Raw genomic sequence first — 27,146 nt, 5'->3', positions numbered from 1 at the left:
TTACGTTTTTAAGAAGGGCAAATAGACGCAAAATTGATTATTTGGTTATTTATTAAAAGTTGATATATATATATATATAAAAATCCATAATATAAAAACGCTTAGGTAGGGCATTAAAGTTTCGCTTTCAAAATAAATCTCATATTCTCACAGTTAAGCAATATTGAGAAGCTTAACAGGCAGCCGGAAATTTTTTAATGCTTAAAGCTTAAAGCTGTCCCTTATCGAGAGAGTAAAACGCCTGAGAGAGTAAAAGTGCGTTTTACACTGACTAACACTGTTTTATTTCTCTGTTTTGTTTGTTTTTTTGGTCATGGTAAACAGAAAAAAAGCTCATTTCTAATATGAAAGCTCACTATAGAGAAACTATGAAAATTTCTCCTCGAGAGAATAAATAAAATGAATTCTTTTTTCTTTTTTTTTTTAACAATATTTTTCAAGTCTTCCATCACGTTTGCATGATTTGTGTCTAAAATTTCCCCCGGTTTGTGTCCGAAATCATACACATATATTTCATCTCATCTTACACACATCTTACACACACCATTGGAAAATCAAAATTTCATATGTGTTAAGAGCTAAACAAAATGAATTTTGCATTTGCATTTGCATTATGTGTATTATGTGCATTACTATAAGCATAAATGTTTTTATTTTCACATTTTGCTTCATCTCCGTACCACTATCAATAGATGACTACGAAATATTTTCAAAGCACAGAGTCGCTTATAATAAATAAAAATATTTGCCAAAAATGGTTGAGCGCCCAACTAACAACTAGAGGCTATCAGCCGTTTTATACCTTAACATAATTATTCGTTTTGCAATTTACAAAATTTTTTTAATTTATTTAAAGGTACGGCACCCCGAACTTCTATAACAAAAAAAAAAAAAAAAAAATGTAAAAAAATAAAAAAAACAGTAGTTACGGCAGAACAGAAAATGATTTCACTTAAGATACTTTAGAGTAAATTGTCAAAGGGGAGGGTTACGGCAAATTCATACGGTAAGTTCATAAATTAAAATGCACCCTTCTTCTCATCTTTCATTGAACTGAAATTTCCCAGAGCAGAGCAAAGACAATTTGTATTGCATGCATACATACCCCTCTTCTTGTTTTCCTCCGATTTTTTCTTTCTTCCCTCGTATGGCTTATGAATTAAAATTAAAACAACAATTAAATAGAACAATATGACAGACATTCCAGAGTCCAGATTCTAAATGACTTAAATATATTTGTCCTTTGCTTTTTATATTTGACATTTTTCATAATTTATTTCTCGTTATTCCTATAATTACACACTTCTTTATCTATGTAGTTAATTTAACAAAACTTTCACTAGTGTAACTAGTCCAACATTGATCTAAATCATTTTTTCTTTACATTTAGTTTTGGTTGAATTTATAAAGGTATGTAGCGATTAAAATATTTAATGACGTAAAAGTAATTTAGCATTAATTGTATTTATTTATTTATTTATTTATTCATTTGTTTATTTCTTAATATGTGCATTAATGGACTACAAGTTTAGCAGCGATAAAATGTACAAACATACCTTTATTTATTTTATACATAAATATATTTACCTATACCTACATGCGTGCACGAATGCAGTCATATATTATATATATATATATTATATATATATATATTACATATATATTATATATATATATATATATATGTGTATTAACACACACACACACACACACACACACACACACACACACACACACACACATTCACACGCGCATTCACTCACACATTCACATCCATACACATACACGCATATTCACACATCCGCATACAGGCACACACGCGCGCACGATGCACAAGTATTTGTTTATTCTCTTTCCGCTTATGTTAGTTCATGTATCTACAAATTTATATAGTTAGGCTTAAATAAAAGAAGATCACGCCTACGTTTTGCATATTAAAGCTAAAGATGTTGGCATAATAATGTATACTTAAACAAGAAGACGACGGGTTATTATTATTGTTGTTTCTTTTTTTTTTTTTTTTTTTTTTTTTTTTTTTTTAATATTACTTTTAAAATGCAACACATACTCTAAATAATGCAAACAATGATTTCTAGTGCTAGTATTGTACATTTTATTTGTTTTCTTTTCTTTTCATTTCTTTTGTTTTTTTCTTTTAGGTTTAGTTTGAGACTTTGTTTGATATGATGATATCTTTAGATAATTTTATCAATTTCGGCAGTTATTATTTATTACGAAATGTAATAAAGCAACAATTTTTAGTAAACAAACAACAACAAAAAAAACAAACGAACTTTTCAACTTATCAAATCGATTTATTTGTAATAAGCCGAACGAAGAAAGCGAGAGCGTAAATTAAGTTTTGTAATGTTTGTAAAAATATTTAGCTTTAAAAATTTGTTGCAAATATCGGTTAACAAGGGAAAGGGATTGATTTAAAAATTATACGGTAAAGTTTTCAAAATTGAATAAACTTATAAAAATGTAAAGTCCATAGTTTCACTTTCGCTGTTTAGGAAAACTGCAGACATAGGAAAGTATGAGGCAAGATTTTCGGAGAAATGCTTAAAGTTTTCTTTTCAGAAACTCTTCAGTTCAAAGTGATTTTAGAATTGTTGCAAGACGCACACACACACTCACTCACACACACACACACACACACACACACACGCACATTTTAAAAGGAATAGTAAATTTTCTTTGAAAATTTTTGGTCTACTTCGACCCATAAAATAGGTGTTTTCGAGTTTTATCTCAATATTGTTGTGTTAACCTTTATAATTGCAATGTGCTTATGGTTAATAATTCACGACAGGGCTTTAAACAAATAGTAGCTGTTGCGGCAATGCTTGATACTTGGATATAGGTAATAACGCTGATGAGTATCGTAAGTTTTTATGTATTGGCTATAAGATAAGGAAGGAAATAACTGTTAGTTTATTTATAGTAAATTAACTTTAACCATTTTTAATGATACTTTACTTTAAAATTATTGTATTCTATCAAACTGAAATTTTCCCTAAAAATTGGAAACGTGATCGTATACTTGATAAAGTTTATGAATTGAAATGTAAGCATTCAAGGATGAAAAAGTGTTTTTTCCCATTTATGATATTTAGCAAATAAAAGTTTTCAATTTTTTTTTGCAAGATATTTTCTTGTGGCTTTAAATCCAGCATCAAAACTTATAAATAAATTTGGTAAAATTATTATTATTTAGCAATTATTGTGGCCTTAAGCATAAATCAGATATAGGATAAGTAAGTAAGTAGCTCATTGAATTTATGTACCATGTTCAGTATCAATTTGATTTTCTCTTTTGTTACTCCACATTCACTTCTCATAGATTTGATTTTGATTTTTATAATTGAAGTGCGAATAAATTGATTGATAGTATTCAGCAATTAGATATGCTTTTCGTTTACCAACTCCCAGAAAATGATTTGCGAAAATTTATTCTCGATCAAGGTGAAATTTTAAAGCAGTTTAATTGTGTCCGTTCGTCTGTTCTCTCTTAAAGGAACATTTATGACCTTAAAAATTGATATAGAAATGCTCGAAATCTCTAATGTCAAGGTGACATTAACGTGATCGAGCAACTGGCCCACCAATATTGAAGAGAATATTTTGTGATGACAATTCGTTGGTTTCATTCAGGGAATATCAACGATTCACTTAAGATCAATTTCACTATATTGTTTGCTCTTTAAGGAAAAAAACTCTTTATATCTATTCTCAAAATAATACTCACTCAAGTTATTTGTATTATAAGCCTCAGGTATGATTAAATTGTAAATTTAAAAAATATAAACGTATGTTTTGTTTTTCTTTCTTTTTTTTCGCAGACTCTTGCCAATCCAATAATTATAGACGTTTCGAAAAACGAAGATGTTCAATATTTTTGTTTAGCGTTTTTCCGCAAAAGTTACCCGGAAAGCCTTGTACGGCTTTTTGAAATTCACTTTTAATTTCTTTATTTTTGGAATATATTCTTTTATTCTTCTACTTTGCACTTATAATTTTGCGAAAACAAAACTATATATAATGAAATTTACAAGTGGGCAATTTACTGCAATTGTTACCAGTTTATTAAGGGGTTTCTTTGACGGCAAAGCTATCTCACAAGAGTAGTTATTATGAATGAAGCTCAAGTACTTTGGATTAAAAGTAAAACGTAAATAACGGAAATGATTTATTTTATTTACGACTGGAATTGATAAAGTGCTTTTATCAAAGGAACGTTAGCATAAGGAGCTCACTGAAGAGCTAAAAGTGCAACGAGAAGGACAAAGGATCTGACTAAAGAAAAACTCGGAAACGTATAATTCACCGATAATTTGATATAGAGAACTTTTGGGAAAATCTATTGTCATTTCGAAAAAACAAAAAAAATAAATAAATAAAGTCGATGAAAATGTATTAAGGAAAACATTTTTGAATATTAAAATAATTCCAAATGGAATTATTATCTGCGATAATAATAATTCAGTGCCAAGTTAATTCCTTAATAACATACTGTAAGCCAGACCACCAGGAACGTTTTATAATAAGTTTTACTGGCTTTGAACTATCTTTGCTAGTATTGAACGTAACTTACCGAAGGAACTTGTTAAAAATTTTGTTACTAATTAATTGATAATTGTGTAATGACTAGCTTTGTCGCCATATATTGTTCGAATTTTATGCTTTAGGTATATAATAGTCGGCAGATAAATTATTTGCAATTTCCTGTAAAGTCGAGAAAATATCATGTTATATAGAAGCAGAATATTTGTATCCACACTTTAATCAAAAATTTTCATTCAAAATTTTTTAAAACAAAATCTTTGGTAAATAGAAAATTTAATATAATATATGAGATTATTCTATATAATGTAACAGCTACCGGCGATGATAGATAGGACAGATTTGAATGGTGAGTCATTGTTTATACGTATTCGATCATTGTGGAGGAGGACACTTTACCGTTTATATTTTTGTCAAAAATTATCTAATCATCATTTGCAAATCGCGCATAATTGCTACCCTGTCATGGTCACTTTTTATGTGAATTGTGTGTTAGTAATAGTTTTAGGTTGTAATGAAAATGTTAACGCGAAAGAATAAGAAAATAGTGACAAATGAATTTTGTAAACAAAGCTCGAACGCATCATTTTTGTGTGTGATGTTTAAATCTATAATTTGTTAAAATTAACTTTTTTTCTTCTTACAGTTTAACGAAACAAAAGATCCTTATCGTTAACTAAATTTTACTACAGCTGTGCCAGTGAATCTGAATGCATTAGGGGGCTGGTTGGTTTGGGACCTCCCTCTATTTCATATTGTACATCCAAAGAGACCCCTTTTCAAATGTAAATAACTTCATTTAAAATTGCGAATGTAATAATTTTTTGCCTTTTTGGACTCACGTTTCTTTTCAATTGGAGATCTACTGTTGAAACTATATTCGCCACGCACTTCTGGAATAAAAAGTGCAACCAGTATGGCCAATATTACCATAAAACCGCCGAACATAAAGGGAGGTCCTGGTACTTGAAACCATTTACCATCCGTAGAACTTCCTGCTGTGTTGTTAGCAGCTGCATGTTCATCGTTTAAATCGACATTAAACAAGTAAAATATAACACCAAACATCGCCGGCCCCAGACCGTTGCACAGGCCGCGCATACCAGTCACCATACCTTGGACAGCACCTGCAGACACGAAAAATGGATTCTTATATATCTAAATATTTTACTTTCATTTCTTAAAAAAAGCTGTATGATAAATAGTTTCAATCGAATGAAACAATGCACTTTTAAGTTTTTGGTTTTTTGTTTGAAAAAGATCTCTTCTTTGACAAGTTGTACGTTATTTCCATACGTTTTTCTAAGAAAAATTTTCCCTTCGCACTTCTGAAAAAGCTAATCGTTTATTTTTGGACACAAAGGGAACCAAATCTAGAAATTAAAATTGATAAAAGAAGTAATTAATTCAGTAATTAATTAATGCAATTTATTGGTATATTATTACGTTGGAAAACATTGTACAAACATACTATTTGGATGTTTCGTTAATCCAAACTTTACAGACATTTTTTCGATTAGGAATGACTTTTAAACATATGCAAACAAAGCTTATAGATTATTATGCGGTACAGTTTCGCACTATTGCAACTACTAAGGCATCTAGCTTGCTATAGATTTATTCAGTACCTAATATCAAAGAGCTTCCTGATAATATCCCCTGCAATTACTTAAACTGAATTAGACGGAGATTTTATATCAAAAACTTGCATCAATATCTATATCTGACAAGAGCCAAACAAATTGCACGGTACTTATAGATGAGATGAAGATCGTAATCATTTTTTCAAAATCCTCCATCTTTTAATAAGAAAAAACTAATAATTTGCTTAAAAAAAAAAAAAGAAAAAAATTCAAAAACATTTGGAAATAAACCCGAATTTTCGCGCTTTAAGCTGACATAAGAAGAAAACTTGAATTGATTGCATCACAGTATATATACATATATATATACATCAATTAATTCTAATGTTTGCTGCTCATTTAGAAGGGATTTTTATGATTTTTAGAAGCAATTATTTATCATATAGCAGAGATAAATCAATGTTTGATTTGTACTGCAATATACAAACCTTGACTATCGGCTGTTGAGTGAATTGACACGAACGCACTTATAGCAGGGTAAGTAATAGAGCCTAAAGCAGCTAATATTCCGGCAGCCCACATCATCCTTTAAAGCACATATATTCATAAATACATTATTCTTCCCCCTATCTCTCTTTCAGTCTGTTTGCAATTTTGCCATAAAACTTATTATTATGCCCTTCACCAAATTTGTTTTGTTATTATTTCAATACTTTTGGTAATCAAATAAATTATATCGATTACCTGCATGTCTTTGTTCGGAACGCTTTGTTTGACAATTCACTGTACGTCTCAATAAATGTATGTTCAGTGATTAAGATAATCTAATTTTTAGTTTTAATTTTTCATAAACTAATGTTCGATAATACATGCATATGCATTATGTATGTATGTATGTATATTGATGTTCCTTTTTCTCCTATTCTCAGATCTTTATTAATATTTTTTCTATAGAGAATAGCATTGGTGGAGGATATAAAAGATTCGGCATAAGCCGAATGGCCAACTTTTGATTCTTGTTTTTACCATTTTTGACTGCCGAAGCCATACCAAAAGAGCTGAGTCATTTCCAGTATTAAACCCAAAATGATTGTATGCTTTGCTCCTATCCTCCTAATTTATGCAACAGTATTAAGAGATACTATGAAATAAGTGATTTACTCAAAGAGTTACAGCGGCTTACCGCATTAAATAGCCTAAAGTTACTTGCACGCTGATGCTCAGTATACCAACAACAGCGATAAATATTGCCACTTCCATTGTATTGAAACTCATTTTCAATTTTAAATAAACAAAAATACACGAATACTGGCCGGCTTCTGGCAAATATGATAATAAAACTGTCACACATTGCATCAAAATTGTATGATCGGTACCGACTTTTCTCAAAGCCTGAAATAGAAGCTTTTTTAAAATATAATAGGTTTGGACAAATATTGCTTACCGCAAATGGATCAGCCTGTTCCCAATTAATTGGCGTCCCCCAAGACGACGGCCTAACTTTATCTGGTAAACTTTCAGGTACGGCCACTAAAATGAAAAATACATCTAGTACTGCTATCGCTGTAGCCAAAGCGACCACTAAAGTATCACTATACTTTTCCATAAGTGCAGCTCCCAAGGCAGGTGAAATTACCTTTTGAAAATGAAAATTGAAATCAAAATTAACGTAAAAATTGATATATATGTATATTTAACACAACAAACATTAAATGTATAAGATATAAAATAATGAATGTTAAAAATTATATATATATATATATATATATATATGCGTGTGTACATACCAAACTAGCAGCGAAAGTTGCCGAAACTAAACCATAAGCACGCGAACGTTCTTCTACTGTGGTTACGTCGGCTACATAAGCAAATACCACTGAAAATGTGACTGCAAATATGCCGCTTATTGAGATCATTGCAAAGAACCACCAGGTATTTATTGTCATTAAAGGTATGGGAGCGCAGGTGAAAAATACTGTTATCAATAGGAAAAACTTACGACCCCAAATATCTGACAAAGCACCAATTAGGGGCGCACTGAGAAATGATAATATACCTTTGATACCCATGACTAGACCATTCATCAAAAAAGTGTGATCAGGAAATGTTTGATTTAGCACCTGCAAGCAAAAAATAATCATCATCTTTTATGAAGAAAAAAACAAATGCAATAAAATTTACCGCAATTACGGGCATCGTTAAGAGACCCCAAGCGAAGAACTCTAAAAATATCACAACCAATGCATGATGTACGCTAGGTTCACCAATACCGGAATTCTGAAATTGGAAATCCGGTTAACGCAATTCTCAATACTTATATATATATATATATATATATATATTTATTATGTTCCATTTCAATCAATTCAAAATTTCATGTACATGCATATGTTCGCCTATAAAAATTTATTAGATTAGCTGCCCTACTGTTCACACAACAAGAAGAACAGAAACTTTTTCTCATATTACTATCCTATCATTTGTCCTTTGTGATCGTATGTTTCGTGTAAAATGAAAGACTCGAAATACTCGATTTTGCACCGTTTGGAGTTTAAAGGGAAAACAATTTTGATATCTACGGTCCAATTCGAATTCAGTTGATTGAATTGATTTCCATCCTTTGTAGCGCACATAAGAATAAATACTTGGGCAAATGCGTGAGAAGGCCATTACGAATACCGGCCTAATTTGACGTATAGTGTGACGATTTTCAATTGTTCTTTTCGCGTATTTAACACTACGGTAGCGAATTATGAAAGAATGTTATTTCATACATAATTTTCGTTACATTGACTCTCTTGAACTTGCAACGGAACGCCCAAATGAAGGAATTCATTTTCGGGGCTTTACAGTTTCCAAAATATTATATATCAGATATGGATGGACGGAATTTATTAAAATAGAAAAAATATATATTTTTGAAAATCGTCAAATTTTTCGCTTAAATCACTATCAATCCACTGGTTTTGATGAGAACTGGGACATTTTTTCTTTTTTTTTTTTTTTGTAGATATCAGTGGTTTATGATCAAGTTAAACTTATTCTTATTATTATCATTATTGAAATTTACTGTTGAAGATCACCGGTCACCGATCGTTCCAGCTTATTCTCACAACGTAATCACGGAGAGACGAGCAAGCAGACGTATACAAATCTAAACAATGGACTTGAAAGCCCATCCGCGTAACATATCTCTGTTGCGTGTATTTCTGTATTTTACTAACACTGTAAAAACTTTTATCGGACAAATTCGTCACAAAATAGCCAAGGAGTGTCCTATTCTTGATCTTCCTGCGAATATTCGGAATTAATATAACATGCATAGGATATGTTGAGTGTTTGTAATGCGGAATAAGACTCAGCAAAACGGAACAACGAAACCGCAAAAATGCCTTCATTCTTAATTCTAAAGGGTATTGGTATCTATGACGGTCTTTGAAACTTTGAGGCAAAACATTTTAGCGCTACTCATCTTAATATATTGACATTTTTTTTTTTTTATTTATTTATTTTTTTTTTTATTTTTTTTTTTTTGCTGCCAACGTATTAGATACATATATATAGGCATTTCGAACAATATGTTAAATAAGTGGTTAAAAATTGTATCGAGTTCAATACTGGGTTGTCTGCGTCATTCTATTCTTCTCTATGATTTCGCGTTTATCTATGCCCTTGTTAATGCATCTAAAGCACGAAAAGAATGGATAAATGTTTCATATGATTTGAAAACATATTTTTGCGTTCTTCCTGCTCTTTAATCGCCAGTTTTTGTGTTCAAGTGTACAGTAAAAAAGAGAAATTATGTTCAATTTGAGTCGAATCTTTTTTCACTCATCACCACATGACCAGGCGAAATTTGCCTAAACATTTTAGAAACTTGCGCATATGCTCTACGCTCGATGTGGATTAAACACATTTGAAAAGTTCAAAAGGTATGAAAAACGTACTTTATTCGCCACAAAATCAATAAAAAAAATCATTTTCAGTCCATGGATTTCTTGAGAAATGAATTTCTTTTCTTTTTCTTTGCATTATTAATAAGTAAGTAAACATCTTACAAACATTTTAAGGCTAATTGTAGCAATTCACCTTTTAGTTGGAGCTGTTGAAATTGTGTACTGGCTATGAGCTTCTTAGGTTAGGCCGATTACAATCAAATATAGAAGAAAGCTTTGTATATTAATCCATCATTGTATACATATGTATATATATATATAGAAAAATTTGAGATTAATTAGAAAAGCATTTTAAAGCTTGTAGATTCAAATTCCAGCTGGGCAGGGTGGTACATATATCTATATGCGTTAGTTTTGTACAATTATGACCATGATAAAGACATAGACAGATAGATTCAATGTTAATCAAAATTATGTAGGCTCTTCGATGGGGATTTCAGAGAGAACTACAAACGGTATCACAACATTAGTAGATAACATCCTCTGATGGAGGGCATTAAAAGTAATTTGCTCTAACATGATATAAATACAACTATGTGCAACATTTTCTCATATGTATTTCATTAGAAGAACATTGTACTGCTTCTAAATGCATATATAGGTATGTATGTACGTAAGAAATCCAAGCAAGTGAACCATCATAATATATATTGAATTTTAGTTTTACACACTAATTACAAGATTTTAGCATTTTTTTTTTTTTTCTGGGTATTCACCTTAAGACATAAACATATCCATTGAAGGCAAGACCAAAATTTACATTTCGGTTGAACTGACAACGAGGTATTGACTGTGTGTGCGGAAAATTGAGAAACTGCAGATCGATGCGAAGCAGACGATAATGTACGTTTGTGATGATGACCAGCGGTGGGCTTCTCTCCACCAATAATATCCGTTTGCTGACAAGCTGCGCTTGGATGCGTTAATAATGGAATTGCCGCTGTACGGGCTAATGAAATTGCATTGACATTACTTTGTAACAACGTTAACTTTGCTGAATTGGAATTAGTTGTTGTGGTTGCTATATTGTCCAGCTCGACATCGCTTGCTGTTACAGTGGTTTCTAGAGAATCAGAACAATTATCATCGGGTAAGATGTCGGCGACAACAGATTCGGACGTTGCTCCTTTAATCTGTACAGTTTGTATTGTAATCGCTTGCATATGTGGAGCCGGCGTTAAGCGTTTAACATGTTTTGCAATAGCAGGATACACAGCTGTGGCCGTCGTGATATCGGCAACATCTGCTGTCGTAGGCGTTGAAGAACATGTACGAGATCCAGACGTGAAATTCGACTCATTATCAGAGTCATCTTTATGTATGACATGAGGTGGTCTCTTGTAATGATATGACGATGTTATGCCCGATGATGTGCTGGCTATATTAATATCATCTTCGTTCGTCGGTGTTTTCTCATAATGATTATTAGTATCTTCTGAGGCTAATTCATCATCATCAGGCTCATCGATTTCAAAGCTCGTATCGTTGTCATCAGTAATTGTTGCAAACTGGCGACAATCATTTTCAGTGGACGGTATGGAATTGGAGGAATGTGTCATGACGTTTTTTATAAAAGTAATGCGCGAATGCTTCCCGTCTATTAGCGGGTGTCGTCTTCGAAGGCCTTTAGGTACTTTTTGTATTTTTTATTTATTTTTTTTTATTATTTATTTAATTATGTATTTTTTATATAAAGAATTATTAGGTTTTGTTTGTTCAATTTTATGGATATTTTCTGGTTCATAGTTTTACAGAAATAAGTTGACATACACCCAAACATATATACTTTCTATAAGACTTATTTATATTTTGAAACTATTTTCTTCACACACAAGTTAGCCAATCACAGTTCAATTTTTCAAAGAAAAATTCAGCTTTTATTGTAATTGCACGAAATGCGTCACATTGTAAATAAAATACTGAAATTACATATATACATATATAATTGAACATAAAATAAAACAAAATTTTGCATAGACTTTATTACTTCCACTACTAAATAAATAGATGTATTAACTTGTCACTCTTTTTTCTAAAGCACACACCAATTAATGTCGAGGACGAAATTCATTTTCCGAGCAATGAATTTCGAGAGTTTTAATAGTCTCGGAGATTCCGATATTGAAGTGTGATACCCGCAAATGAAAAAATCAAAAACAAAATTCAAAAACACGTAACTCTGCATATATATTACGAATCGTATATGCTAAGGGGGAAGTGAGGGTGGGGGCGTGTGGGAGGGGCTCATTATAATTTCGAACGTATTTATCCATTTATTAATGTTTTTGTAAATGTCAAGTCATTGTCACGAAATACCGGCATTGAAGAGCCACTAGCGCGAAATCTGACTTTCACTTGTAAGGAGAATTTCTTATTACGAGAAAGCAATAGATATAGTTTAACGAACGCCAAACTCTCTCGAAGATAGCAAAAATCTTAATGGGTGATATGAAAATACATTTACGCTCTGTACAACAGTTGACATCACAATCGTCCCAATTTGGATTCTGTAAAGAAATTTTGACTCGAGTAGGATAGTGGAAAGTTTGGGAAGGCTTATATAACGAGTATCACGGTAGATACATTATATGCACATAGGAAGCAAACAAAAAAAGCATTTTTTTTCATTTTCCAAATATTTCTTAACAAAGCTTTCCTCTAATTTTTCGATCCTAGTCCAGCAAAATTTCAAGACTTCACTAAAACATACAACATCGAGAAAAAAAGTTAATTTTTTTTTTTTTTTTTTTTTTTTGTAAAACAAAGGCAGTTCTTAGTATATATAGCTCGGCCAGTTTTGATGGGGTAAGAATCATAGCAAAATAAGTTTGTCTTTTGCCAAATAGGAACCATATCGAGACAAGGCATGAATTGTTCGAGATAGTAAACGAGTCATATTTTAATTATAGCGAATTCATTATTCATTTGTCGTCACTACAAATTGATAGAAACCGCTATTAAACAATCAAATGGGTTCGTTACACTTTTCTCAAATGCAGCATTATTTTGAGTAGAGATGTTTGCAGTTTTTAATAATCATTATTTTTGTGGTACAGCAACTTTTTTTTGTCATTTTATTTGAAGCAAACAGACATCACGTCGCATTCAAACTGATTAAATAGATACTTGACGGAGTTCAAGTAAACGAGCTCCAAATCACTGCCTAGCATTATTATTAATCTCTTGTGCTTTTTAAGTCAGCTCGTTCGTTTGTTTTGATTAATTTAAAAACAATATTTTGTGGTTAGTCTATCCATCCGATATTTTGAGAGAAAGTTTTTATATTTTGTTTTGCGGCAAATATCTCCATCAGACTATAATTGGCGTTAGGTAAATTTCGATTTGGAAGTTCGAAATTTTCCTAAGGAATACAATTTTTCTTATATGCAAAAAGTAAAGGACGGTAACGAAGGAATTTCATTTTGAAATTCCAAGTCCAAGACTCCCAAAGGAGTTATTAGGGGAAGGGACGGGGTCAAAAATATCAACTAAAATTGAATATAGCATCTCTCTCTCTCTCTTGGTCACTTCTTGCTTCTTGCTCACTTTTGACGTTTTTTTCTAATAAACGATATATGTGTCTCTCCACTTTATAATTTCCCTAAAAAGTAAAAGAGAAAAATATTCGGTTCAGTTATAAAAGATTAAAACTAAACGATAATACATGGTATAAAAGTAAATAATTACACATACCCAGTAGACAGCAGATGTCCTTAGGTATAATACAGTTTTCAAATGCCTGAGATTCAAAAATTCTATATTTGATCATATTAAAATTTGAGTATTATTTATGTATTCTTCCGCTAAGAGATGGCTTAGAAACAACGCATGAACAAATTGGTATAAAACACTATTCAAATTATTGTCAACACAACGTGGATCCAGAGTATAAGAAGCTTGTCACACTATTTCTAATGGCACTTGCAGGCATCCGCGCGCCGTTTTCTTGTTTATAACTTCGTCTGCACACTAGTACGAGATTGATAAATAAATCAATGAATGATTCATTTGGGGGAAAATTTATGCTTATATCCCTAGAACACAATGGGGAACTTTTCGACGTGCAACTCATTGCATACTTGCTTTGGCAGAGAGCTGCTTGTTCGTATGCCTTCTTATGGCAGAATCAAAAAACCCGAGAAAATATCTTATAAATGAATTTAGAGCAATAATGATTGTGTAAAGAATTTTTACTTTTGGAATATGTACGTATTGCAGCCACTATATATTGATACTAGATGGTCGATGACTTTTTTTTTCTTTTTTTTTTTTTTTTTCTTTATTAAAATGTATTTCTTTCGACTGACTTTTGCTTTACATCAATTGACATATAAATAAATTAGAAATAACAACAATGCAAAAATTAACCGTTTTTTCGTTTAGCCATTTATTGTCGTTTGGGTTTTGTTTGGCATTCCCCTCTTTAAATAGTACAAGATTGGCCAATTGACGGATTGACGAATTGACGGTATAAAAGAACAAAAAACAGGGGCAGACATACACTTTATCGCCCAACGACCGACTATTAGCTCCCTCAACTATCACCGTAGAACCAACACCAAATATAAAAATGACACCGTATGAAAATTTAAACATAATCAGTAAAAAAAGCTTACAAAATACAAAGTAAGCATATACATCGAAACAAATATAAGAAGAAAAGAGACAAATAAAATAATTTATATTAAATAGAGAAGAATAAAACAATTTTTTGTTACACATATATAAAAAAAAAATATACAACTGTCACAAGATTCTTTCTCCTTCTTTCTCTGCTTTTTTATTATTTTGTTATTTATAATAATGGGAAGTGCACCTAGTTGAGCCTCTGTCATACACAGTCATGCAAAAAACCAGATGCTGTTAATCTTTCTAAAATCTACTCAATCCATTATCTATTTATATATAAATATACGATCGAAACACACTGAGCTCACAGTATATATGAGTTCCTTATCATATCGATGTGTTTAGCCGTACTGCCCCTTGCATCGAAGATATACTATATATTTCCCAGACCTCTCGGGAACCTCAAGCTCGAAATAAATAATTAGAAAGACGAGACTATATATTTGCGTAATTACAATTTATAATTTTGATTTTCGATGGATAAAGAGCCAAGAGCTTGTCTCTCACGTAAGCTAAACTTTGCGAACGAATGTCTGAAGCTACAGGGATATCATAGAATTTAAAACAATTTTTCAAGTTCAATGCCCGTACGTGCTCAATGGTATAAATGGTATAACCGTAATGAACACAAGGCACCTTTGAATATATGCAGGCAAGAAAGTGAAGGCGGAACGTCTGTCTACGAAGACCATGATGCCGTTATTGATAAACGGTAAATGGACAAAAAGAAGCAATGCAAGAAAATTCATCATTGTGATCGTGGCTACCTTGATCCACGAACTCCATAGAGCTTACAAATTATTCTGCTAACTAAGGGGCGTGTCAATAAATCGACCGAAACCTTTTTAATATTTATCTTTATAAGATGACGTAACAAACTGTTTTTGACCAATTTCAGATTAATGTGTGCCATGGATCACAAGTAACAGTTTTTTGCTTATTGTAAGACTGATTATGAGAGCAAATCACATTGATTTCGAATATCTACCAATCTTCAGCTTCCTATCGCAATTTGTGTGCAACAATTAACTTTTAAAATTTTTTAATAAGATCCATAACCAATCTTACAACGACAATAACATATCTGCTTTCTATGAAGATCTCTAAGGTTTTACAAAGAAGCAATGAAATTTTTAGGACATACAAAAAATTAAATTAGTTGAAGTCGCAGCTAAGATCTGTCATAAGTCATAAACTGTACTGTTAAGTTGCAATAATAATAACTGACTGATTGGCAACAAAAAGAACAACTTTCAAAAACTATGATCAACCTTTAGGTGACGATAGTAAGTAGTTTGTTTTTCCAAATTTTAAAACCAATACTTATTTTGCACGATTAGTAGCGATTTTTTTGGCTTATGAAAGCGTATTTTGCTGGAAGCTTTTAAACTTGTATTGCTATGAACGTTAGCTATGAAAATATATCTTCCAATTACATATATAAGAGCAACTTTGAGAAAGAAGGTCATCAACTGCAACCAGACCCGACGAAGCAGTATAGCAGCTTGAATGGGACCAAATCGACTCAGAATCGACGCTGAGCAGTAGAAGCAATAATGTAAAAATGATAAAGAAATAGCAAATGCCAGTGTACATAACGATTGAATTCAATGATTTTGACCTTTCTCTACCTCGAATAAAAGATTTCCAATCAATATTACTGAGTTATTTAATGTAAGCCGGGGCTAATCAAGTGGCGCCCAAAATTGCATTTCCGACCTTCATTGCTTTTGTCGTCTAAATTAAAAAAGTATGTTGCCGAAGTCCACCAAACACCGTTGGTTGTCCGTTTTGATTCGAACGATTTAAAAGTGACGACACAAAGTGACTGAAAATGCCACTTTTTGTCCACTGATTGCAAGAGTTGCCAAGGGTACGTTGTTGCAGCTTGAATGAGAAGTTTTTCCGCACCCAGCGTGCCCATCAGACATAGTGCCTTCTGATTATCACCTGTTCGGATCGATGCAGCATGGCTTGGCAGGTACGCGACTCCGCAAAATTGAAGAATTGCGAAAATGGATCGATGATTGGATCGCTGCAAAATCATAATATAAGTTCTTTGGACACGACATCACCATGTTGCCAGAAATATGGTAAAATATGGTTGCAGAAAATGATGCAAAATATTTTCAATTAATACAAACATTGTACCAATTTTTCTCAATAAATGACTTTTTCAAGCAAAAAGATTCGCAAGATTAATGCAAGCACATAATAATATTTGCAGTCAGCATAAATATGAATATTCATCCTTTTTAGATATATATTTCCCATTATTTAGATTAATAGATCGGTACACTTGAAAAAGAATACGAATAAATAGACAACAAAAGTGCAGATATAATATTTGTATGATAGAAACAATTGTAATCAAAATGCTCTTATATCTATCACCGAAGGATCCCTTTCGCCAAAATGTTTGCAACGACCAGAAGAAAGCTTTAGAAACCCTGCAAATTAATTATATTCTTGATCAGCATCAAATTCGAAATCAATTTAAGCATGTCCGTCTGTCCGTCCACATAACATTCTCCCGGCTGCAGAACTAAGACTATTGACTTCAGATAGAAGGCAGGCACTTTGAAAATTCTGGCACGCAGAACACGCCTACCGTATTACGTAAATTGCGAACACCTCTGTTTTGCAGAAATGGTAAAAAATTATTTTTTTTGCTCATTTCTCATAAATAACAGTAAATAAATTTACGACAACTTGCACGTATATTCTATGGGCGATGGCGCACCGATGCTTGTAGAAAAATGGGAAAAATTGGTCACGCCTACGCTATATTATAGTGCACCAAAATTTAACATTTCTATATAGTATATAAATAAATTCCATAGTATATAAATTCTTGGCCAGTTTCAATTTCGGAAAACATCAAAGTATGTCGTCTGTGTGTTTGTCTATCTGTTTGTCTGCACAACTGCGTAGTATTTGTGGTAAACATTTTACCGTTAGCGAAAATGAAGATATCGCCTACAATTTTGCAAAAGAATTTTGAAGGGACTGAAACATTTCTAAGGACACTTGCTTGTTGTTTTAATTTTTCTTTTTTTTAGGATCACGGCAATGGGTATCAAAGATTCGGCCACGACCGAATGTAATTTTGTCACTCGATTTTCACCAGAAACTTCATGTGGGCTGGAATTCAAAATATAGACCTACGTGGTTCAAATTCATTTAAGTTAATTTTTATTTCAAATAGTAATTACGAAAAAATTTTCAACGCGTTTGTACCATGCAAAGATTCCGAATCAATTTATTTTCCCGAAATGCCATTCTTGTCGTGAAATTTGGAATATTGAAATTTTTTCCATATAACACCATTTCCAAATAAAGGATAATACGGGGAGTGGTATGAAAAGGTGCCGCAATAGGAATCATTTTCGATAGCGTTCGTTCTTGTACCAAATTTCATCAAAATATCTTGAAACTTGCGCCAAACATACATGGGCAGAGTTCAGATGAACTGATGGACAAACCGGCAGACAAATCTAATAAAAGTTGAGAACATTTTATGGCTTGTTGGGCGTTACATATGCCCGCATAAATTTAATATACCCCTTATCACAAATCACTCCGGACATAAGCATCTGCGGCACAATATTTTCAAATTTGTGATCACATTTTTCGTATATCCATTAATCGTGAAGTCATAGAAAGAATCTCTAACTAAGTCTTCATTATGGATTTGGTAAAGAAAATAAGCACAGATGAAATCGATTTTGGGGACGTAATTGTGAACACCTACAAACTTACAAACTGGACAAATGACAGTGAAGTTTGCATGCTCTTCATACATACATTTCACCCAACAATAATTGAAAAGAACTAACAGCACTTTACGATATTCTGGACTTTACTTTGTATTCCATTAGTGCAAAATATAAACTTTTCCAAATTTTTTAAAGACCAATCCTAAATTTGCCCGTTTGCTTATTTTGTGAGAATTAAGCTCATTACGAAAAACTGCATTTCATAAAACGTCCAAGAAACATTGCAATCGTTCAAGTCCATACGGAGCTACAACATTTGCAATCAACAACATGGCGGCCATATTTTAAATATCAGAAGTGGTATATTTGTCACGTTCTTCCAAGAACTCGGATAAAGGACTCAAACAAGGATATTGCAAGACTTATAGCAATATATATATTAAGTGCTTTTCTTCATCACACTCTTTGATATATTTGATATATTTGTAATAAGCCTTCCATAAATTTACTCCTTTACTTTGCTGCTTCTCATATTCATGATTGGCATATGTAGTTTCATCCATAAATTGAAAGGTTGGCAGCTTTAAACAATCCGGAACAACTTATATAGAAGTGTTACGTGTTTTTTCAAATAAAAGCTAAAATAATTAAAAAATTTATGAAAACAATGTTGAAATCAAAAAATGAAAATTTCTGATAACATTGCTATACATCGGCTAGTTTAATGCATAAATTTCGATCCGTACATCGGTTTTCAAATGCGGATTTGCTGCTGGATAGCCCAGATAAAGTCTACCTTTCAAAGGTCCCAGGGAAAATGACGCGATGCATTCAAATGGCAAAATGTAGATGACCATTCAATGTCAAAATTTCGTAAAATTAATTGATCTGGAAACTTTCCTTGCGATAACTTAATATTCGCAGTTGATAAATGTCCTCTAGCTCCAGGCTATTGAAAGTAAATTGCATTGAGGGATGTCAATTTATCACAGACAATTCTCATTGGCCGCAACACCTCGTTCAGATGCGTTTTCGAATAAGCGACGACCAACTCACACCAAGCATTTTCCTGGGTACACTGTTTTCTCCTGAATTATACGTGAATTATCTTTACTTCAAAAGTGAAAAATTTTGGTTTGCCATCAAAGTTATCCGATGCATGGGTAGAGGTCATATTATGTGAGAAATGAATATGAGACTTCTTTCGATTTGATCACGAATTAACGGATCGGCCGCGAACATGCAATGCTTTGCGCGAAACTCTCCAAACATTCGACATACTATGCCTAATTACGTGAACGTAGTCGGGTTAATGCAACAAATAAAACTATTTTCACCACCACGAACACTTTTTTGGGAACACAAAGGCAGGCCTTTACTTTTCCTTTGCTAACCTTTCAATTCTTGACTCCTATGAACGATTTGCAACACTCTGACACTTTTAAAAAAAGAGAACGCCCAGGAATTATTTAACAAAGACATTTAATCGCAAAATCGTTTCGTCCGTGTTCGCTGTCTTCAATAATTTTTGCAGTTTTATCAATTTACGGCAATCATAATCGGCCACTATTGGTGCCCATTTTTGGTGCGATTCGATTCGATTTCGAAAACCCTTGTTCCTTACACAATATCCCCATGCCAATGAAGCAAAGAAGTGATCAAGCTGAAAATTGAAATTTATCGAATTTAAGCCCATTTTCAGCAATTGAGATTCTTGCAAACCTCCAGTAGAGGATTTGAGTCTATTTACTTGCAAAATTGTTCTCGTTCGTATTAAAACGTCGCAAGGGTCATGAAATCGTTGATTTTGCCTTGGAATATATCGAAAATGATGGTGATCCTTTGAAGAAAATCATCTTCTCATGTTTCATATTGATTATGATGATGGTGATTCAGTGAAAAAGCAAAATTGTCATCCTTAGTTTAAAGTCGCAAATTATTTACAAACCACCGCTACACTCCGTTAAGAGACCGTTTGCCGGAATTATGGTACGACCCGGCGGATTTTATTCTTTAAACATAAAAGTGTAGTATACGGACGCCGTGTATGAAGAGCAGTGTACTTTTTCTTGGCCTCAAGCGGAAGACGTTGATTTAAACAACATCTGATTTAGACAAGATAAGGCTACATGCACGCAACGCGTCAAACAATCGATTTATAACGTGTTAAGTTTGGTGATTGAACACTTACAAGTATTTGCATTGTCGAATAGTCTCCAAGGAGCGTTCAACGCGTTAGGACTACTTCTCCTTGTGGCATATGATTCTATTCGCGCATTAAAAAAAAATATTGAGCGAGCTATCGTGAAACTAGTCCAAAATTAAGAAGTAAAGTATTTGAAAATTGGATTCGTCATCGTGCTCTCTTCAATATGTCGTAGGTCGTACCGACCATGCGAATGATGTCCTATGAAGAATTTATTTGCATCGAACATGATTAATTTTTCACTCTTTAATGCTTCTATTCTTTTCTTTTTAACAGAACGTATCGCTCTTATTGAAAACCGCTACAGTAAATAAGATACGTGTAAAATTGCACTCGCCATGGTGCGAACCTTCAATATGCATCAAGTCAAAGCAATGTACCGTAATTGCGAAAAAATATCCTTTATAATATATACTATGAAATGCGCACGTGTCAGCTGATTGACCAGTTTATGCGGGTTTTTAGTTGTTTAGTTTTAGTTGACCTTAAAAATTATCATATCATTATTTTTTAATTTCAATTTGTTTTTTTTTTTTTGTAGATCATCTTTTAAAATGAAGTCTTCTCATAGAAAGTGAAACTAATGGTAAACATGCATGAAGCTTGCATTGATTAAGAATATTCATAATCTGTTGAGATACATATTCCGGGCGGATGTTACAAGCGAAACCAGAAAATAATATAACACCATCTCGTATGCCAGATACGAAGATGGAGGAGAACAATTTTGCCTTTTTGCACTCATAGGTAATGATGATAAATATTTGCACGAAATTTCCTTGCCATATCTGCTATAGGATCTATTTTTTGATCTTTGTCTACTGTGGACGGACATCGTCTATTTCCTTGATATAAACTTGATCCATAACTATATAAAGTCATATATAATGTATAAAATTCGATTAAATTTCAATTTCCTATATAAAATTTTCCGATTTTTCAAAGATTTTCGAAAAAGAGACGAATGCAGTCAAATCGACTACGAATAGTACGCTCATCAGCAGCATGTAGCACTACGAAGTTTGTGATGTTTATTTCCATGTTTTATAAATAGAATTGCAAATCTAACGTACGTCCATACTTTAGTGATGGCTAACAAATAACGTAGTCATAGAGTTTTTTTTTTCAAAAACTTTTCGTAATTATTAAATTTAAAATGCTTAAAAGACTTAAGTAAGCGATGCAAACGATTAATTCATGCTTGATGAAAAGTAAAATATTATATGAAATTAGATTTAAAGTGACAATTGTAGATGAAACATGGGACATTTAAATGATAGCCTAATGGCCTAAAAGTCCGTTTTCAATTTATTCGATGCGTCGTATGCAGTACAATACAAACATATAGCTAACGCAGCGTATGAGTCACATAAAAATAACAAAAAAATCGCTTTCCCTCGTTGGTGATGAAAATGGAACTCGTGTCCTAATGCTTATTATAATTACTATATTGTAACTGAAGAAATGATTAAAAATAATATCAAATATTTACATTCCTTTGACCATTGCCATACATACATGTGTACATTTATAATATATGCACACACATATATATAGAGTCAAAACATAGGTTTTTAGATTATAGGCTTCCATTTCAACTGTTCAGTGAATGCTTGCATTTTTCTATACGAGATTTTTATTAATGAGAACTTTCGTATTCAAACCGTTTTTTCTTTAGAAATAATAAAAAAAAGAAAACAAAAAAAGCTTTCAAATTTTTACATTAAAACGACAACTTCATCGGGATCGTTAGTGTGCAATAAGAAGAAAAAGTCTTAAAACCTATTAAACAAAAATCAAAATAAAACCAAAAAGTTTTTCAAATAAAATTTAAATGTAATCCCATTAATCCGTCCCATTGTCGGAGGTATTTTTAAGTTACAAAACCATACAACCAACATAGGTATCACTCACTACTTTCATTACTTTCTATCGATTATTTCCATTTTACATAATCACACTTCTTAGCATTGATTTTAGTGATTTCTTCTTTTTCCTTTTTACATTTATTAGAATTTATTTCTTTATTATTTTATTGCACTCAATATTGAAACAAACTTTGTCTGAAAATATATATTTTTGTTCTTAACAAAAAAAATCAGTTTCAAATAATAATTATCGTACAAATGATTTTTTTTCTTTTTTGTTTCTTCAAAGACATATTGTTGGATTACTCATAGCCACCAAAGGAAATATCTCCGAACGCCAATACAACTTGATAATGCATTTTGAGTAAATTCGTTTAAATCTGCACATGTTTTGACTTTATCTCACAGCAAGGTCTGCGGAAACTGTATGTGTTTTGTATTTTCTCAATTTGTTGGAACAATAAGCACGATAAAGCTTTTGCAGGCGATAGAAAAGCTTATAGCGTTAAAAACATTTGCCAAATATTAAGCAAACCGAACTTCTACGACATTGAAAATGAAATTCTAATCAATGGCAAACATGTTGCGTGTCCGCTTGCTTGTCTGCCTGCCTGCTTGCCTGCTTGCCTGTCTGTCTGTCTGCCTGCTTGCCTGTCTGCTTGCTTTTATACGTTTACGAGACAGAAACATAACAGAACATGAAAAGCATACATATCGATAGTTATACGAAAAAAAAAAAACTTTTTTTTTTTTTGATAATAAACTACACTTGAAACATATTTACCTATTTGCATTGCATGGAATGAATGGGGATTATTTTTCCCCAATTTAAATATTCAACTTTCACTTTCTATCATCATAACGTGGCATGGCATCTTTGGAAACAAATAAAACGTGAATAAACCGCTGCTTTCAGTTCACTTTCGTGTATACAAATAAAACACTTTTCGCTTTGTGTGTTAATGGCCTACATACCTATTAAATAAGTGGGCTAAGAATTTCCCAAAGCGACCCTCACAAGAGCGTTATTGTTTACACTTTTTGTATGTGCAACGCTTTCCCGCAATTAAACAAGCTTTAAGCTCTCAAGATACTTTATTAATAAAAGCGATAACTACTGCTGTCTGTGTTTTCTCTAAATATGGCAGCTACTTTCAGAACCATTTCATAAGTGACATATATTTTAAATATAGAGAGAATTTAGGGGAAAATTAATAATACTACAAGCAGATTATATTGACAACTTAAAAAAGCTAATACGAAATAAGAGGAAATTTTGTCCTTGAAAATCTAAAAAATAAAAACTTACGTTGACCGTAACATTAAAAAACTAAGAACAGCTGAAACGTGAAAATTGTTACAATTTGTGATAATGTCATAAAAAATACAAGCTTTCCGTCACTTTCTGGACAAAAATTTGAAAGACAATTCGTACGATTTGTTCTGGCAGGTTGAAAACAAGAAGACCCCCGAGAAAGTGGAAACTGACAAATGTAGTCAGTCAATAATTGTCTGAAGAGAATCCGTTTGGGATATACTACTAATTTAGGCAGATGGCGTCCATTTTCTAATCTAACTAAAACCTTTTAATTTTACATATATGACATTCGTAAATTATGTCAACCTCACTGCTAATGTACTTTATTACTACGACTTATATAATGCAGGTGCGTTCAATCTAATTGAATAAAACTTTCTCATCCACTTTTTGATTTGGTACGATGGTCATAATCAGAGGGTAGGAATAAATTAGTATGACCACAATGTGGATTGTCCTTTAAGGACATATTGAAGACATCATCAAATGTAAATTCATTTCATGTCTATTCCCTATCTCTATGAACAAAAACGTATATCAACGCAACTTAAAGATTTGCCCACAAAAAACAAGAGATTATTTTCCTTTTATTATCACTCTTCAATCCTTCGACTTTGTGGATAAGCTTTGCCACCTCCAGATTTCCCCTTTGTTAAAAAAACAAAAATTTGCGCATCATTCAAGCGGGCTCCTGGTACCTGCGTGGTACTATCACGCAAGTTCTGTAAACTATTGACAGCAATGAGAAGAATTGGTACTACGTCGATTAAGGATAATAGAAGCAATGCATACAACAACAACAATGGAAAGACGCAAGCCAATCCCAAATAAAAATTAAATGGAATTTTCAATGGCAATTATGATAGGAAGAAAATGGAATAAAAAACTATGAAAATTTAATAAATATATTCAAAATCATTCATTTTTCTGTAATATTTCTATTGCTTATTATTTACTATTTAATGTCTATTCCTGAAATGCGTACATATATACGTATATATATTTTCAATATATGATTGCAAGGTACAACATCCATTACCAAACAATAGGATAAACGGAACGCTGGAAAGTAAATTTTGTATATACTCCGCAAGACCCTCTTGTTTTTCTAACAGTGGCGGTCACTGCCAAGCACAATTTAATCTAACGGCAATGATAGCAACAAATTTAGAAAGATGTAGAGAAAAAGAGGCTGAGACTGTTCATGTTAAATCGTACAATAAGTATTTTTTAGGCATAATAAATATTTGCTAATATGTTCATTCCATAATATATTGAATGTAGCACATATAAAAGTAATAAAATTGAATGAGAAGAAAAATTTTTAATACGAAAATAATTCCACGTTTGTTTTCGAATATTCAATCAAGGTAAGGTACATACATGATATATTGCCATAGATGGCATCGAATGGTGCGGATTTCTTTCCATTGTGTATAAGGTCTTAGCCAATATTTCGCTGTAAAGTTTGATATCAAAATCCGCTTAGGATCGTAAAACAATGAGTTTCTTTTTTAGAATTCTCTGTTAGTTTGTTGCCAATTTTTAAAAACTTTTGAGGACTTCAGCAACTTACAAATATACGTAACGATTTAAAGTACAAAAATATTCTTAATTCAAATGCCTTCGCGAATGACGAAAATATCAGAATACTAGTTTCAAACAATTAGCAAAATTATATTCATATTGTAAGTAATTTCTGATATCCGTCGATTGACATCGATCAAGAACATATTGACATCAACACTTTAAATGTGTCCAACTCGTAGGCTTTCGGATAATATCACTTAGCGATTATATGGTTTTCTATCTGTTCTCCGAAATTTAATTTTTGTCCATCAGTTAACAATACTTAACAGTGCCAACTTTGGCTTCCTATTCCATTTTTTACACGGCAAGCATTTCAAGCACAAACGGATGCACACATTGTAATCATCAAAGAATTATACGTTACTCAGAAATATACGCACGTTATAAACCATATTTCCGAATGTTATCTTCAGTTGTCCTCAGTCGTGTACGTAAATATAAAAAGTTTGCTATTTACTTTTGAAAATCTCCTGACAAAACGGTTAAAGCTTGGTTAAAGTGGAAAACTACATTTTACTAAATACATTATCGGTCCGCTATACCAAATCGAATTGGAAAATCCACGTGATCCCAAAATGATTCTAATGAGCCTATTTTCTACAACACAAAAGAATAAGCATTTTTTTGTAAATTTTTTTTTACTTTTCAAGCTATTTTATATATCCTTGTAGGCAACGATAAGAGTGACGCTCCGCTGTGACTCCGCTTTTCATAATGATTTGGTGAATAGTTGTACTTTGAGAGATTATTATTAATTTTTAAAGAGCTGCATACTGGTTACTTTGCAATTCCATTATTATTAAATAAAGAAAACAGGTAAATACACTCCTTTTTTTAATCATTAACCGAAATGTTTGTTTCCACTTTTTTAGGAATAGTAAATAAGGACTACAATATAATATCGATATACTCCGAGCAGAAGGGATAAAAACTAATTGTAGCGAGCAGCTTGACATGCGAGGTCTAAGAACCATGAATATACAATAAGAAACATTTGCCATTCGCATACTTTACACAAATCATTTGATTTTTTGCACTTCAAACAGTGTACAAACGATATATAAGTTTGCGGACGGTTGTTTCAAAAAGTTGTGAAGAGAGTAGTTGCAAATATATAGTCGGGATTATGTGGCATTGCGTTACATGTTTCGAAAAAGACTTACCGTTATAACAACATCCTTAATAGTATTCCGATTTCGTATCACCATACTGGCAAGAGGTTTCTTCATATATATTTTTGGCATAATGGCATTAAGATATTAACGTGTATATATAATGTCTGCGGTGGTTTTTAAGAAAATGTTTTGAACACGAATAAGAAAACGTGGAAATTATAGTAGAATCCTTTTAGAGACATGTGGATATATGCATTCATATGTATATGCTCGCGTCGTCTTTGCAAAATTTGTCTAGCACTCACGTATGAATATTAATAATAAATACGGAAGAATTTAAATAAGACTTATTCCAATCAAATCAGTTTATTTCATGTTATGATACAATATATTTGTTATACTTTACAATTTTTCTCAATGTTATTTTTTTTATTTCTTTATTACCATTTCTTTTCTCTTTTTTTTTTTTTGTTTTTTTTTTGTTTTTATTAAACAGACATCATTATACCAACAAAGTAGTTGTAATGTTAAAATCTGAACAATTTTAGCCGTAATTAATTTAATTTCTAATTTGAAAAAAGATGAAATCTATTAAT

General features: G+C 32.1%; 1 protein-coding gene across 4 annotated transcripts; it reads right to left on the bottom strand.

The window, feature by feature from the left end:
• Nucleotides 1-2,007: 2,007 nt before the first annotated feature.
• Nucleotides 2,008-27,026, bottom strand: LOC119645070 (hippocampus abundant transcript 1 protein). Of its 4 annotated transcripts, none has more exons than XM_038044931.1 (11): nt 22,574-23,102; nt 10,822-12,024; nt 8,331-8,426; nt 7,937-8,269; nt 7,594-7,785; nt 7,333-7,541; nt 7,176-7,262; nt 6,638-6,735; nt 5,409-5,693; nt 5,211-5,341; nt 2,008-2,906 (listed from the first exon to the last, which is right to left on the bottom strand). In XM_038044931.1, the coding sequence occupies exons 2-10, from the start codon at nt 11,662-11,664 to the stop codon at nt 5,253-5,255; spliced, it is 2,232 nt and encodes a 743-aa protein (XP_037900859.1). In that variant the 5' UTR covers nt 11,665-12,024; nt 22,574-23,102; the 3' UTR covers nt 2,008-2,906; nt 5,211-5,252. The 4 variants fall into 4 exon arrangements, with proteins under 4 accessions (XP_037900859.1, XP_037900860.1, XP_037900858.1 ...); XM_038044932.1 differs by lacking the exon at nt 2,008-2,906 and adding an exon at nt 2,913-4,728 and having other exon boundaries at nt 22,574-23,103; XM_038044930.1 differs by lacking the exon at nt 2,008-2,906 and having other exon boundaries at nt 4,735-5,341; nt 22,586-23,100.
• Between the last annotated feature and the right edge of the window lie 120 nt (nt 27,027-27,146).

This window comes from Glossina fuscipes, unplaced genomic scaffold (genome assembly GCF_014805625.2).
Source record: "Glossina fuscipes isolate IAEA_lab_2018 unplaced genomic scaffold, Yale_Gfus_2 1, whole genome shotgun sequence".
Lineage (NCBI taxonomy): Eukaryota > Metazoa > Arthropoda > Insecta > Diptera > Glossinidae > Glossina > Glossina fuscipes.
This window is presented reverse-complemented; position numbering and strand designations above follow the sequence as displayed.